The following is a 16,777-nucleotide window of genomic DNA, read 5'->3' as shown; positions in this document are numbered from 1 at the left end:
CTTCACAACAGCCCTATGAGTTAGTTATCACTATTGGTTCCATTTTATAGATGAAGGACCTGAGGCACAGAGAGGTCAAGTAACTTACCCATGGCCATGAGTTATAAGTGATGAAACCAGAATTTGAAATCCTCCATCTGTGCTTTTTTTTTTTTTTTTTTTCTCCTTTTTGTGGAGAACGGGGTCTCGCTATATTACCCAGGCAGGTCTCGAACTCCTGGGCTCAAGCTATCCTCCCGCCTCTGCCTCCCTGAGAGCTGGGATTACAGGCGTGAGCCACTGCGTCCTGCCATCTGTGCTTTTTTTAATGAGGTTGTAATTCCCCTAAGTATCCCTTAAAATTATTATTTATCAAATTACTATTAAAAAAGTAAATTATATTGGAAACATAGAAAATCACTTAAATAACCAAGATAATGCAGATTAAACCCAATATTCAAGGTTAAAAAGTAAATCAAAGATAGAGTTATTAATCCATGCTAAGTTTAGAATCATATCTGACAGGTTAGCTTTATGCTTTTCTCTTTTGTTACTATTACTTTTTTTGTTACTATATATCCTCCTATTATGATATTGTGACACTTTGCTTGGACATTCCTAAGACAGTTTGTGATTAGACTTTAGACCTGATAACCTGTCTCTCTTTTTCCCTCCTTTTTATGCCTTGTACCAGAAACCCTAGACCCACTTTTCATGGATCCAGACTTGGCATATGGAACTTACACAGGAAGCTGTGGTCATGTAATGCATGCAGTGTGCTGGCAGAAGTAAGTTGTCCTTCTGACATGTTCTTGAAAGAGACTAGGAACATTGAAGTTCACTCAAGGCCACAAAAAGGCATGTTTTCTCATGTCTTCTTTCCTTTCTTCTTCTTTGAATGACTGAAACAGTTTTAATTACTAATTCTGTTTGCATGAATTATTATTATCAAAGTTGGAAAGTGGTGTGTAAAGTTACCAACTTTAGATTTTCACTGTTCCTTTGTGCTTGCTCTCCATAAACTAATCAGTTGCTCTTCATCAGTATTCATGTAAAAAAAGTAATGATTGGCTGGGCGTGGTGGCTCACACCTGTAATCTTAGCACTTTGGGAGGCCGAGGTGGGAGGATCACCTGAGGTCAGGAGTTTGAGACCAGCCTGGCCAACATGGTAAAACCCTGTCTCTACTAAAAATACAAAAATTAGCTGAGTGTGGTGGCACATGTCTGTAATCCCAGCTAGTCAAGAGGCTGAGGCAGGAGAGAATCACTTGAACCCGGGAGGTGGAGGTTCCAGTGAGCCGAGATTGCGCCATTGCACTCCAGCCTGGGAGACAAGAGCGAAACGTAGTCTCAAAAAAATTAATAAGTACAACAAATAAATAATAAGTAAGTAATCTTTATAAAAATCTAATTTCCCTCAAAACATACTGCTGTGAAAAGTACCTTTGAAATAGAATAGGATGAATAGGACAAGAAGTTCTCATTCTATCTCTGGAAACTACAAAAATTCAAAAATGTAATTCCTGAGAAATCTTTTGTGTAGAGTTTACCCATTTGGCATTAGATTACAATATATAATTTTTCCAAGATAGCCCTCACTACTTCAGTTCATCATTAGAAACTGAGGAAAGTAGTGTCCATGCTGTATCACCATGCTTTTGAGGCAAGAGATGAGTTATGATTCAATAAACTTATTTTAAATTTATATCTGCTCTGATATATTTTCCAATTTATTCCCAAAATAATAGGCAACCTGTTTCTTCTATGATTACAACTTGTGTGTTTTTGCATGTATGTTCTAAAGATGTTTATTGAGGCAAAAATTCTAGATTTTTAAAACTTGGATTAGAGCAAGTAGAGATACACATATAGAGATGCATGTGTAGTTCTAAATGGGCCTGTATCTTTGTAATTTTGCAGATATTTTGAAGCTGTACAGCTGAGCTCTCAGCAGCGCATTCATGTTGACCTTTTTGACTTGGAAAGTGGAGAATATCTTTGCCCTCTTTGCAAATCTCTGTGCAATACTGTGATCCCCATTATTCCTTTGCAACCTCAAAAGATAAACAGGTATATTTTATGTTTTGGTTAATTTTTAAAAAGTTGGCCAGGTGCAGTGGCCTGTGATCCTTGCACTTTGGGAGACCGAGGTGGGTGGATTGCCAGAGCTCAGGGGTTCGAGACCAGCCTGGGTAACACGGTAAAACCCCATCTCTACAAAAAATAATAATAATAATAAGTTAGCCAGGCGTGGTGGCACATGCCTGTAGACCCAGTTACTTGAGCGGGCTGAGGTGGCAGAATCACTAGAGCCCAGGAGATTGAAGCTCCAGTGAGCCGAGATTGCGCCACTGCACTCCAGCCTGAGTGACAGAGTGAGACCCTGTCTCAAAAACAAATAGAAAGTTGTCTTTAGTTCTTTAATTTGTGCCTGTTTTTGTTAGATAACTTTTTTATTCTTCAAAGGAATTAATACTTTTTCATTTTATATCTTGTGTTATACTTTTAAAATGTGATCAAAAGCCTAATTTTTTTGGACTCTCAGAGAACTATAATGTTTATTTACTCGAATCTATATATTGTGGTTATATTTTCCAGCAGCCATTAAAGCAATAGAACTCTGAACTCTGCCTTAGCACTCACAAAAGGAGAAAAGATGCAAAAAAAATTCATTCCTTTCATATGGCCCTTTGCCATCATTAGAGTTGCCAGTTGGAGTCTGATAGCTCGAATGATCCTTGTATTATTTTTAATTTCATTTTTCTGAAGATCCAAATGCTATAGCTCTAGAGATGTGGACAAATGTTAACTAAAAAAATTAAACAAAAACACTAGATTCATTTTATATATATAATATATATATCATTTTATAGATATCTCTTTTAAATTTGTATATTCTGATATATTTTATATATTTTATATTCTGAGTTTTTAAATTTTTATATTCTGATCTGTAAATGGAATTTAACAGCAAATTATTAGTTTTTGTATGACAACTTGGAAATTTAATTATATATTTCTATATTCTCACTGTTCTACATGAGGATGACAGTACTATAATATTTATATTATTTCAGTTGCTTTAAAATGCAATGAATTTATAATGAGAAACCTGAATTCTGCTACAGAAAATTGTTTTGTTGATAAAAATACCTTTATGTCCCCATAAAAGTTCAAAGGTGATAGGTTTGGCGAGAAGGGTCAATATAAAGAGTTGTTCCGGCGGGACGTGGTGGCTTACACCTGTAATCCCAGCACTTTGGGAGGCTGAGGTGGGCGAATCACGAGGTCAGGAGTTTGAGCCCAGCCTGGCCAACATAGTAAAACCCGTCTCTACTAAAATACAAAAAAAGTAGTTGGGTGTGGTAGTGGGTGCCTATAATCCCAGCTACTTGGGAGGCTGAGCCAAGGAGAATCGCGTGAACCTGGGAGGCTGCGGTTATAGTGAGCCGAGATCTAGCCATTGCATTACAGCCTGGGTGACAATGCGAGACTCCGTCTCAAAAAAAAAAAGAATTGCTCTAACCTTGGCTGGGCACAGTGCCTCACACCTGTAATCCCAGCACTTTGAGAGGCTGAGGCAGGCAGATCACCTGAGATCAGGAGTTTGAGACCAGCCTGGCCAATATGGCAAAACTCCGTCTCTACTAAAAATACAAAAATTAACCTGGCGTGGTGGCACATGCGTGTAATCCCAGCTACTCGGGAGGCTGAGACATGAGAATTGCTTGAACCCGGGAGGCGGAGGTTGCAGTGAGCCGATACCATGCCTTTGCACTCCAGCCTGGGCGACAGAGCGACACTCTCGTCAAAAATAAATAAATAAATAAATAAATAAAGAGTTGTTCTGATCTCTACTATTCCATGTCATTGATAAACCTAAATTCAAATTGTCTTCTTCAACATATTTGGTAACATGAGAAAGAATTATCCTTGATTTGAGTAATTAATATATTTTAGGCATTCTGCAAAGCAAATGCTGCATTATCTTATTATCTTATTTAATTCTCACAGTAGTCTAGTGAAGTAGGTACTATTATTTCCATTTAAAGGAATTGGAGACTATGGATAGTTTTTATTTGTCCTAAGACAGATCTAAGATTCAAACCCAGACCTGACTCCTGACTCCAAAGCCTTACCTAACTGTACAGCAGAAGACAAAGATAAAGGAAATCGTAATAAAGTGACTTTCCAACTTCTTGTACAAGCCTTTTTTGCACAGTGGCTCCCCCAAATAGGATTATTAAACTATGTAAATTGTTCTCTAACAGAGTATTTAGCTACTTCTTTCTTTGATGTCTTTAAGGATCAGATGCTTCAGAGCAGTTCTTTCTAAATTCAGAAAACTGATCCTTACAACCAGTTCTCTTAGAACTCTGGCACACTTTTAATTTATAGTAACAATTTTGTTACTCAGGATCTGAAATACATGATTATACATAGCAGTTTTATTAGATACTTCAATTTACCCATATAATTGATTATATTTGCCTTTTTTGGATTTTAGAAAATCAGCATGAATATAATCTAAGATAGTAAAGATAAAAGCATATAAAAACTGTCAAAACTAAGATTTTGATTAAAAATTTATAATATAAACTTACCAAAAAATTTAAAACTAATGAACTGGTGTCTGTAAAGAAAATTGGTTATAATCAGTCATAGTATATTTCCATTTTTTGAGAACAAAAAAAATTTCTTAGGTCAAATTTGTGCCCAGATACGTAAATTTTGGCACAGTTCATTATATATTTTACCTTTGCTCAAGACTATTATTTCAATAAAAAGATTCCTATTTTATAGTCTTTTTAATAACACTGTTTCTGGTCCTTCTTGGTTTTTTGGGTTTTTTTTAGATAGGATCTCACTGTGTGCTGGAGTATGGTGGTGTGATCTGACTCAGCTCATTGCAGCCTCAACCTTCTTGGGCTCAGATGATCCTTCCACCTCAGCCTCCCGAGTAGCTGGGACCACAGGCATGTGGCACCCATACCCCACTAATTTTTGTATTTTTTGTAGAGACAGAGTTTCACTACATTTCCCAGGCTGGTCTCTAACTCCTGGGCTCAAGTGACCCACTCACCTCAGCATCTCAAAGTGCTGGACTACAGGCCTGAGCCGCCACTGCGCCCAGCCCTTCTTTGTTCTTAATAACAGTCTGTCTCAAGTCCCTTTCCTTATGTCCATTTTAGGAAGGAGAGACTGGCAATAAAAAAATAAGGCAAAATGTTGAGTAGTGGGAAATACTATGAGAAAGCTAAAGCAGTAGGTTAAAGGGCTGAAGACAGACTGGGGCATGAGGCTATTTATAGACAGAGTTATCAGGGAGCTCTTCTCTGAGGTGGTGACATTTGAACAGAGACCTGAATAAAGTGAGGAATAATCACTGCTTTTCTCTGGGAGAAGAAAATTCTAAGCACAGGCTGTATCAAGAGCAAAGGCTTGGCTGGGTCGTGGCTCACACCTATAATCCCAGCACTTTGGGAGGCCAAGGCGGGCGGATCATGAAGTCAAGAGATCGAGACCAGCCTGGTCAACGTGGCGAAACCCAGTCTCTACTAAAAATACAAAAATTAGCTGGGCTTGGTGGCAGGCGCCTGTAATCCCAGCAACTCAGGAGTCTGAGGCGGGAGAATCGCTTGAACCCAGGAGGCGGAGGTTGCAGTGAGCCAAGATTGTGCCACTGTACTCCAACCTGGCGACAGAGCGAGACTCCATCTCAAAAAAAAAAAAAAAAAAAAAAAAAGGCAAAGGCTCAAGTTTGGAACCCCATCATCATGTTTGAGGCACAGCAAGAAGGCAGCATGGAATGGAGCAAGTAAAGACCAGATCATAAAAAGGATTATGAGCAAAGATTAGAAGTTGTGTAATCCTATTTACAATTTTAGAAAATTCTTCTAGCTGCTGTATGAAGAATTTATACTTACAATGAAACACAAGAGTAGAAGCAGGAAGAACACTTAGGAGTCTATTTAAGTAATCCAAGTGAGGGCTGATGTGACTTGGATTAGGGGGTAGTAGTAAGAGGTAAGTAGGAGTGATCAACTTGGGATATATTTAAAAGATAAAACCTGCAAGGTTAATTAACAGATCAGAATGTGGGGTGTGAGGGAATCAGAGAAATCAATGACAACACCTAGTTTTTGACTGGAGCAACTAGAATGGTGATTCCATTTACTGACATTTACTACCTGTGGGTGATTGGCATGTGGGTGGTGACTTATTTCTTGTAAGTTTAAAATTTTCTTCCCCTTCCAAAAAGCTACATTTTTAGACATGTTTCTGTGACCTAGGAAATGAATCTGGAGGAACTTAACTTTTTTATACGAAAATTTATCCAAGGAAATAATACAAATTCAGCTTTTCCATTTGATTTTGTACCCATGGTTGTAATAATTTTTAAATATCATTTTTCAGTGAGAATGCAGATGCTCTTGCTCAACTTTTGACCCTGGCACAATGGATACAGACTGTTCTGGCCAGAATATCAGGTTATAATATAAGACATGCTAAAGGTTTGCTTACATTTATTTTATATTAACTATGTGAAGATGGTGTCAGAATCTTTATTTTTTTTAAATAATTAATGTGCTAAAATATGGTTTGCAAGTACAAATTTCTTGAATATCAGGAAATAGAAGTTTTTGAAGCTAAGAGTAAGTTTGGCTTAAATTGCTTTATTAAATTTAATCGTTTTTCATACTAGGAGACAATACAGACAGTGATTAAACTATCAAGTCCATCTATCTGATTATTCCAAGCTGTCAGACTGCTTAGATTTAAATCTTCGATCCAAGATTCATCTAAATCACTAAGATCCACTTACTGTCTATGTGATCTTGGGCAAGTTACTTAAGCTCTGTGTGCCTCAACTTCTTATTTGCAAATTGGGGATAATAATATTATAATAGTACCTTTTTTATTGGTTGAAAGATTAGTAGAGTTATTATATGTAAAGTAGAATAGTCCATGGTACCTAGTAAGTGCTACATGTTAGCCATTACTATTACTAATACTATTAATATGTGGTTAGTAATGTTTGTAATAACGAAAACATTTTAAAACTGTCATCTTATTTACATATTCTTTACAGTTGTGAGACAGGTATGGCTGTTAATGGAGACGTGCTTAAAAGGATAAAAATGGGAATTTTTTAAATACAGTGAGGAAAAGTTGTCTTTTGTTTAGGCCAATGGTCCCCAACCTTTTTGGCACAGGGACTGGTTTTGTGGAAGACAGTTTTTCCATGGATGAGGGGGATGGTTTTGGGATGATTCAAGTGCCTTACATTTATTGTGCATTTTATTTCTATTATTATTACATTGTCATATATAATGAAATAATTACATAACTCACCATAATGTAGAATCAGTGGGAGCCCTAAGCTTGTTTTCCTGCAACTAGATGGTCCCATCTGGGAGTCATGGGAGACAGTGACAGAATGTCAGTCATTAGATTCTCATAAGGAGTGGGCAACCTAGTTCCCTCACATGGGCAGTTCATAGTTAGAGTTTGCGCACCTATGAGACTCTAATGTGGCTGCTGATCTGACAGGAGGCAGAGCTCATGCAACAATGCCAGTGATGGGAAGCAGCTGTAAATTCTGATGCAGCTTTGCTCACCTGCCACATACCTCCTGCTGTGCAGCCCATTCCCAAGGTTCCCAACAGGCCATAGACTGGTACTCGTCCATGGCCCCGGGGTTGAGGACCCCTGGTTTAGGCAGTGAAATCAATAGGGTGAAGACAAAGTCCAGTATTTTAAAAATTATCTTCTCATCCCCTCTTTGGATCTGAAATTAATGAAAACTATACCTAGAAAATATTCCAGAGTATTTTTAGGTATTCTACTCAAAATATTGATGTCTTATTTCTACATTTCATACCTTTCTGTATTTATCCACATTTTCCCTGATTATTTTACCCTCTGTTATGCTTTAATTATGTCCTTTCAGTTACATACTTTTAAGGAAAATAAAGGATGTATACAAAAGCTACAAAGGAAAAAATAGGGGTGATGGTTTTATTTCTCATCACCATAGTCTAAGTTACAAAGGTTTTTTGTTTGTTTGTTTTGTATGTGGGGGGGGTTGTCGTTGTTTGTTTGTTTGTTTGTTTAGACAAGTCTCACTCATCACCCAGGCTGGAGTACAGCTCACTGCAGCTTCAACTTCCTGGGCTCAGCCTCCCACGTAGCTGGAACCGCAGGCTTATACCACCACACCCAGGCTAATTTTTAAATTTTTTGTAGAGACAAGGTCTCGCTATGTTGCCCAGGCTGGTCTCAAACTCCTGGACTCAAGCAGTCCTCCTACCTCAGCCTCCCAAAGTACCGGGATTACAGGCATGAGCCAGTGTGCCCAGCCTAAGTTATCAAGTATTTATTAAGTGTTTAATCATGCATTCAGCACTATTTGTTCCCTGCTTTGTTGACCTCATATGTGTGCATGTTATGCAGTTAAGAATGATACAAGAGGAAATAGCATTAACAGCCTGATTTTATTGTATAAAACAGTAGGACTCATAGAATTTTTAAGAAGGAATTGATCAGTAGGGGCTGAAACAGTAAGGGAAGGTGTCATGGAGAAAATTAGATTTGATTTGACCTTGTATAAAATTTGGATGTGTGGTAGGGATAAAGGAGAACCCAGGTAGAAAACAGAAATGTTTTTAGGGAATTATGAGCATGACATTTTCAGAGACATTGAAAAAGCCTGGCCTACCTTAGTTGAGAGTACACAGTGGGGAATAGTGGAGAATATGGGGCAGTTGTGGAGGTTTGTAAGAATTTGAACTTGGTCATTTAGAAACACAGAATGATGGAAGACAACAGTCAGCAATGAATGAGTCTGGCAACATCCCGTCAGTTTCCCTCCTCCTCCATTTTATAACAAAACCTTTTCCACAAGTGGTGCTAATGAGATAACAATCTGTTAGGTGGAAACTCTTCTAACAAAAAACCTTATATTTGTTAAGAAGTGATTTTTGGCATGTACTTGCTACTTTGCTACTTGTTTTAAGCACCGAGAAGCAATTCAGTACAAGAGATTCTTCTTAATTTTTACAGTAATTTAAAATGACTTGACATATGTGAATTTAGTTTCTTTTTATTAAAAAAAATGTAGATTGACATGTTGGTTATACATCCTGAGTTTTAGGTCTCAAAAATTCAGCCTTAAGTCAGTTTTTATTGTTATTTTGGCCTCTAAATGTTTAATTGGAGGTCTCAAACATGGCATTAAGTAGAAAGATCACTTTATTAGCAGTAGGACCTCTGTGACCGCCTAAAGAAGTAGAAGAGTGATTAGGCCGGGCACAGTGGCTCACGCCTGTGATCCCAGTACTTTGGGAGGCCGAGGTGGGCGGATCATGAGGTCAGGAGATCGAGACCATCCTGGCTAACATGGTGAAACCCCGTCTCTGCTAAAAAATACAAAAAATTAGCCAGGTGTTGTGGCGGGCGCCTGTGGTCCCAGCTACTCAGGAGGCTAAGGCAGGAGAATGGCGTGAACCCAGGAGGCGGAGCTTGCAGTGAGCCGAGATCGCACCAGTGCACTCCAGCCTGGGCGACAGAGTGAGACTCAGAGCGAGACTCCGTCTCAACAAAAAAAAAAAAAAAAAAAAAAAGAAGTGTAAGAGTGATTAGTATCTTTTTAAGCATATTCACTAATTTACTTAGAAGCCTATATTTTTAAGGGAAGAAAATACTGAACATAATCTAAGGAAAAACTATTGAAATAAAGAACTTTAAAAAAGAAATCATGAAATGATTAAAATTTTTGAGCAAGTGACTAGCATTTATTCTGGTAGCTTTTTAGTGTGGGAGTGGTGCCGCAGATAGATTGGAAGAGTGAGGAGATAACTCAAGAAGATTAATCAGGAATCAGTTGCACTGGTCCTACCATGAGATGGTAAGAAGTGGTAGTATTAATAGTAAGCATTGACAAGTTTGCTCTGAATGCTTATTGAATGACTAATTGTTTGGGGGAAAGAAACAGCCAAGAGATTGTAAAGGAAGGATTGCAGAGAACGTGTAAACATTTTATCTATATTGCCTAGTGTATTGGGGAGGTTAGGAGAAAACACAGATAATAAATTCAGTTTCTATTTATTTTCGTGCTGTGTTGTTTTGGTACATAAGTAGAATTAAACAAAAACATAGTGATAGTGGGAGATTTTGCCAGATCTTTCTAAGACTATGGCTGGTCAGGTAATCCTAAAATAAATAAGGACTTAGAGAATTTTTAAAATTAAGCTTGATTTTGTAATATATTCTACAGGAGTTTGTTCCTATTGGAAAATATATTTTTATCAAATGCCCATGGAATTTTTTTTTTTTTTTTTTGAGACAGCATCTTGCTGTGTTGCCCAGGCTGATCTTGAACTCCTCACCTCAAGTGATCTTCCCACCGTGGCTTCCCAAAGTGTTTGGATTATAGGTGTGAGCCACTGTGCCCGCCTGTCCGTGGATTATTAATAACAGATTGATTAATATAAATTAGGCCATGTAAGAATCTCAATAGTTTTCAAAAAGGGAAATTATGTAGGACACTTACACTATCTACAATACAATAAAATAATACTTAACAAAAAAGAGCTCAAAAACCTAACAAATTAGGAATTTTTAAATACTATTCTGTATAACTGTTGAATGCAAGGAAAAAGCTAAAGAGAGATGGAGAAATTAGTGACTATTTAGCAATTAACAACAATGAGAACACCACAGATCAAAATCCATGGAATATGGCCAAAACCATACTTAGAAGACAGCTCATAGCCCAAAAGAGACAATGCTCAGATTGAGTTTATTCTAACAGTGCCTTGATGGAAACTTCTTAAATGAATAGGTTAAAGATGAAAACTAATATGATCATTATAGCCTTTTATTTATTTATTTATTTTTGAGATGGAGTCTCGCTCTGCCCCCCAGACTGGAGTGCAGTGGTGAGATCTTGGCTCACTGCAAATACCGCCTCCCAGGTTTAAGCAATTCTCGTACCTCAGCGTCCTGAGTAGCTGAAATGACAGTTGCCTGCCACCAACACCTGGCTGGTCATTATAACTTTTAAAAAGACATTTCAAACCAGGTGTGGTGGCTCACGCTTGTAATCACAGCACTTTGGGAGGCTGAGGCAGGCAGATCTCTTGAGGCCAGGAGTTCGAGACCAGTCCGGCCAACATGGTGAAACCCCGTCTCTACTAAAAATACAAAAATTACCCAGGTGTGGTGGCGCATGCCTGTAATCCCAGCTACTCAGATGGTTGAGGCAGGAGAATCTGAGGCATGAACCTGGGAGGTGGAGGTTGCAGTAAGCCGAGATTGCGCCAGTGTACTCTAGCCTGGGCAATACAGCGAGACTCTGTCTTTTTTTTAAAAAAAAGACATTTCATAAAATCCAATATCTAATTCCTCATACTTTCACAAGATACGAAAAACCACAACAGCTCAAGTCTCTGAAAAGTAAAATAGCAGGCAGATGGGAACTAAAGTCAAAATTTAAGAATTATCAGTACATTTAGTGAGTTTCCTGAGGCTTTTTCCTCCTTTATTTCCCAACTTTCACCCAAGAACAGCTGAGTTCTAGAACTGTACAATAAGCATGAATAACAAAAATCCATGAGAAATGCCATCTCTTTCTGGTCAGAGGATCAGGAAAAGAAGCCCCTCATAGCCAGAATATAAAAGGAGTGTGTTTATTTTTAATTTTTCCTCTGGCCTTCTCCCAAGGCCAGCCTCAGGCATAGAGCTGCACAGCCATGGTGGCCACACAGATGCCCATAATCCCAGGAGAAAACCAGTCTCTCTGGTGAGGAACTGGGAAAAGGGGCTCCTGTGTTCCAAAGAGTACAAGGTTAATCATCATCATATTTTTCTGTCTTTGCCTTGTGGCTTCACGCCAAGGGCATCCGCAGTCATAAATCTGACTGACAGCATAGTAGACTAAAACTGAGAGAAACATGTTATTTTGGCCAGAGAAACTGGGGGAAAGGGCCCTTAGGAGCTAGAAAGTGGGAGGGTTAGGGTGGGAAATCCCTAAGAGGAGAGAACTGTAGAAGGAGAATCTCATATTTTTGAGGTCAACATAAGTTCTGGGCTCACCTCCAAGCTGCACATGTACAGAATAGGCTCAAAGAGGCGTAACCAAAGTTTTGAGAAGTAAGCTTCATTTAAACCATCACTCAAGTCCTAGACTAACCCCACGAGGAGTACATGTGCTGGACAGATCAGAACACCACAGCAAAGGCTCTGAAAACTAACATTGGAATCACCATCCACAGAGAATGAGACAGGACTTGTTGGACCTGAGTTTATTACCGTCTAAAACACTTTAAAACTGTATATTTTTCCAGAGGTTTTTAACAGGACCAGAACCTCCCAATGTAATATTCTACATATACAAGATAATAATCCAGAATTACTTGACATACAAAGAACCAGAAAAATCTGACCGATTCTCAAGGGAAAAACAACCAAATGCCAATCCTGAGATGTTTTAAATGTTAAACTTATCGAAGAGTTTTAAAGCAACTAGTTAACCTTGAAACATAAGTTGAAGGTGAACACTCTTGAAAGAGTTGAAAGATAGAAGTTACCAGAAAAATAGGAACTAAAAATACCAACCCTATGGAGATAATAGAATTGAAAAAATACTGGATGAAACAAAAATTAACTGGATGTGCTCAATAGTAAACCGAAAGGCTAAGCACAGTGGCTCAGGCCTGTAATAACAGCACTGTGGGAGGCTGAGGCAGGAGGATCGCTTGAGGCCAGGAATTCAAGACCAGCCTGAGCAATATAATAAGACCCCATCTGTAAAAAAATAAAATAACAACAAAAAAAAAATAGCTGTGTTTGGCGGTATGTGCCTATAGTCCTAGGTACTTGGGAGGCTGAGGCAAGAGGATCGCTTGAACCCAGGAGTTTGAAGTTACAGTGAGCTATAATGATGCCACTGCAGTCCAGCCTAGGCAACACAGCAAGGCTGTGTTGTTTCAAAAATATATATACTAGACTGGAGATGAGGTAAAGTGTCCATGAATGTGAAATTAGATCAGTGGAAATTATTCAATCTGGAGAACAGACAGAAAAGAGATGGGGGATAAAAATACATAACCTTAGGGATCTATGGGACAATTTTTTTTTCAATCCAACATTTGTGTCATTGAAGTCCCAAAAGGAAGAGAAAAATAATGCAGAAAAAAAATTTGAAGAAATAATTGGCTGAAAATTTCCCAAATTTGGTGAAAGACAAATTTGCAGATTCAAGAAGTTCAGTAAATCTCAAGCAGATAAGAAAACCACAGTCAGACACATCATAAAGCAAACTGCTGAAAACAAAAAATAAAGAGCCAGGCACAGTAGTGCATGTCTGTAGGCCCAGCTACTTGGGAGGCTGAGGTGGGAGGATCCCTTGAGCCGAGGAAATTGAAGCCAACCAGGAAAACATAGTGAGACCTCTTTTTTTTTTTTTTTTTTTTTTTTTTTTTTTTTTTTTTTTGAGACAGAGTGTCGCCCTGTCGCCCAGGCTGGAGTGTAGTGATGCGATCTCGGCTCACTGCAAACTCCACCTCCTGAGTTCAAGCGATTCTCCTGCCTCAGCCTCTCAAGTAACTGGGATTATAGGCGCCCGCCACCATGCCAGGCTAATTTTTTGTATTTTTAGTAGAGATGAGGTTTCACCGTGTTGGCCAGGCTGGTTTTGAACTCCTGACCTCAACTGATCCGCCCGCCCTGGCTTCCTAAAGTGCTAGGATTACAGGTGTGAGCCATCATGCCTGGCGGAGACCTCATCTCTTAAAAAACAAAAAACTAAAAGTCTTGAAAGCAACCAGAGAAAACCCGTTTCATGTCGGGAAATAGCATTTGAATTTGACAAGGCAATGGAGCTATGGAGAGGTTTAGTTTTCACACAAGGTTGCAGTAACAGTATTCAAACCCAGGCAGCCTGGCTTCAGATCATTTACTCTTATTCACTAATATATGCTGCGTTATCAAGAGAACATTTATGCAGTCATTAAAAATGGCAAAATAGAGGGAGAGTTACTGATATAGAAAGATGTCCATGATCTACTAAGTGCAAAGGCAAGATGTAGACTAGTGTTATATCATGTCATCCTCTTAAAAAATATAAATATGTAATATTTGTGTGGGGAACAGAAGAATATCACCCAAATGTTAACTGTGTTTATCTGGATGGAGAAACTTGTTAATTATTCATTGCTTATTAGCATATCCTGAGTTTCCTAAAATGATCATGTATAATATTAAAAAGCCAGAAAGCCTGGGCACAGTGGCTCACACCTGTAATCCCAACACTTTGGTAGGCCAAGGTGGGAGGATCTCTTGAGGAGTTCAAGATCAGCCTGGCCAGCAAAGGAAGATCCCATCTTTACAAAAAAATGGTTTAAAAACTAGGCAGTCATGGCGGCACCTGCCTGTAGTCCCAGCTATTTGGGAGGATCGCTTGAGCCCGGGAGGTTGGAGCTACAGATGATCATGCCACTGTACTCCAGCATGGGTGACAGAGTGAGACTGTCAAAACAAATAAATAAATGCTAGAAAACTGTATGTCAGACTAAACTCATTCATGATTTTTCTTTCTTTTTCCTTTTAATTTATAAGGAGAAAACCCAATTCCTGTTTTCTTTAATCAAGGAATGGGAGATTCTACTTTTGAGTTCACTTCCATCCTGAGTTTTGGTGTTCAGTCTTCGTAAGTATCTAAATAGTTAAGAGAACTTTGTAAATGATTGTGAAATAAGAGTAGGAAACAGTGTAGGCTTCCATCTTTCCTTCCTTTTTTATTTGTAAAATAGTTTATCCCATTTTCTTGTTTCTTTCTCTGTTTGTTTTGTTTATTTGTATTAACAAAATGAAGTGGTTTGATATGTTAAAGTAATGTATATTAAGGCGAACTACACCTCTGAGTAACATTTTTAACCAACAAAAATGCCAATTCTCTGTGGTCCTACAAGAGGACCAAAAATGCCAGTTCTGTCTGGTCCTACAAGAGGACCAGAATTATGAGACTTCGTTTAAAATTACATCTAACTTGCTTTGCAACTTTCTGAAAAGTCTCAGGTCACTCCATGCCACCACCAGTTCATTTTTTGTGTATGTAAAATTGAGGCCTTCTGTCCTACCTCACTCATTAGGTTATTGGAGAGATGTAATATACCCAAATCAGGTATTATTATTTCATTAATACTGAGTATCCAGGGTAGTTTTTCTAGTTGTGATCCCTGTTTATCTATCCCATTGCTACTGAAAATACTTGTTATAAGTGGAAGTTGAGAAAACTGGAAATTATCACTCTAGGTACATGGTATTATCACACATATACACAACACAAACACATACACATATCTGTCAACACAAAAGTACTTCTTTGGTTCTTTTTCCAAGCACCAAAACTCGTTAGGTCAGATTTGTTCCTCTGAATTTTATTCCTTCTGTGTTCAGTCTGTTTTTTAATTAGAACCTGAACCCCTTCTAGCTGTGAGCATTTGCTGCATCTTTTACAGGAAGTGAAGTTATGTTGGTCATTACCATTTTATAAGAGCTATATCTCTACCTTTAAAAAATACAGTTCTCCTCTTCCAATTTTTTTCCAGCTGAATAAATCTTCGGAGGCTCTAATCTCTACTTTGGCAAAGAGCAGTTTACTTATGTTGAAAGCGGTTAAATTGTTTCTATTGCTCCAGGACTTAATTGGACTTCTTACTAAGTAGGTCCTACTAAGTAACTCCTTTTACTAAATCATACAAATTTTCTTGTTTTATTTATAGGATTAAATATTCAAATAGCATCAAGGAAATGGTTATTCTCTTTGCCACAACAATTTATAGAATTGGATTGAAAGTGCCTCCTGATGAAACGGATCCTCGAGTCCCTATGCTGACCTGGAGCACCTGTGCTTTCACTATCCAGGCAATTGGTAAAGCTCATAAGAAAACTGGTTTGGAGGTTTCAGTGAGACAGAATTAACATTGATCATTCATTCTTAAATTCCTTTTTTCACTGATGGGCCAGAATAATTAGACTTGTATGACGACTATTTGTATTTCAGTGTATTTGTGTGGCTCATGCCATTTGGTCTGATAATTTTTTTATATTGATCTCTTTTTAACTATGATCGTCGCCATATGAAACATAAGTTTAAAAAAATATTTTTAAAAAGCTGGGCATGGTGGATTATGCCTGGGAGGCTGATCTTTGGGAGGCAGAGGTGGGAGGATAACTTGAAGCCAGGAGTTTGAGACCAGCCTGGGCAACGTAGCAAGACTGTCTCTACAAAAAATTAGTCAGGCATGGTGGTATGCACCTGTAATCCTAGCTAATCAGGAAGCGGAAGAGGGAAGATCATTTGAGCCCAGGAGTTTGAGGCTTCAGTGAGTCATGGTTACACCACTGCACTCCAGCCTGGGCAACAGAGTGAGACCTGGTCTCTAAAAAGTGTGTGCATGTTCACACACTCACACACATATATTGCTTTAGTATCTATATTAAAGGAACAGCATGATGTTAAGTTATAGAGGTTCAAGGAAAAAAGACAACTCAGAAATGCTCAGTAATTTTTCTTTCTTTTATCCTTTGAGAGAAGACTTGAGGGGAAACCAAAGTTACCCAAAAATGAACAGAAAGGGGAAAGGAAGACTGAGGCAGTTTTAGAGATTAGCAGGCAGAAACCAGCTCTAAAGGGAAGCCTACTATCAAATTCTCTGCCGTATTGAAAATTTCCCATAGGAAAATGTAGCAGTGAGGGATCACTTAGATTTCTTAAGTTAGTGCACTTG

General features: G+C 38.3%; 1 protein-coding gene across 2 annotated transcripts in view; it reads left to right on the top strand.

Annotated features, from left to right (window-relative positions):
* UBR1 (ubiquitin protein ligase E3 component n-recognin 1) overlaps positions 1–16,777 on the top strand; it is a 155,177-nt gene that overhangs the window by 97,683 nt on the left and 40,717 nt on the right. For both annotated transcript variants that reach the window (XM_015142047.3, XM_015142046.3), the window contains 5 exons: positions 674–767; positions 1,902–2,051; positions 6,399–6,496; positions 14,604–14,694; positions 15,770–15,918. In XM_015142047.3, the coding sequence (XP_014997533.1) occupies positions 674–767; positions 1,902–2,051; positions 6,399–6,496; positions 14,604–14,694; positions 15,770–15,918 (582 nt within the window). The remainder of the gene's footprint in view (positions 1–673; positions 768–1,901; positions 2,052–6,398; positions 6,497–14,603; positions 14,695–15,769; positions 15,919–16,777) is intronic.

The sequence above is a fragment of the Macaca mulatta genome, chromosome 7, assembly GCF_049350105.2.
Source record: "Macaca mulatta isolate MMU2019108-1 chromosome 7, T2T-MMU8v2.0, whole genome shotgun sequence".
Lineage (NCBI taxonomy): Eukaryota > Metazoa > Chordata > Mammalia > Primates > Cercopithecidae > Macaca > Macaca mulatta.
Note: the sequence above shows the minus strand (reverse complement) of the source record. Positions and strands in the feature narration are given on the sequence as shown.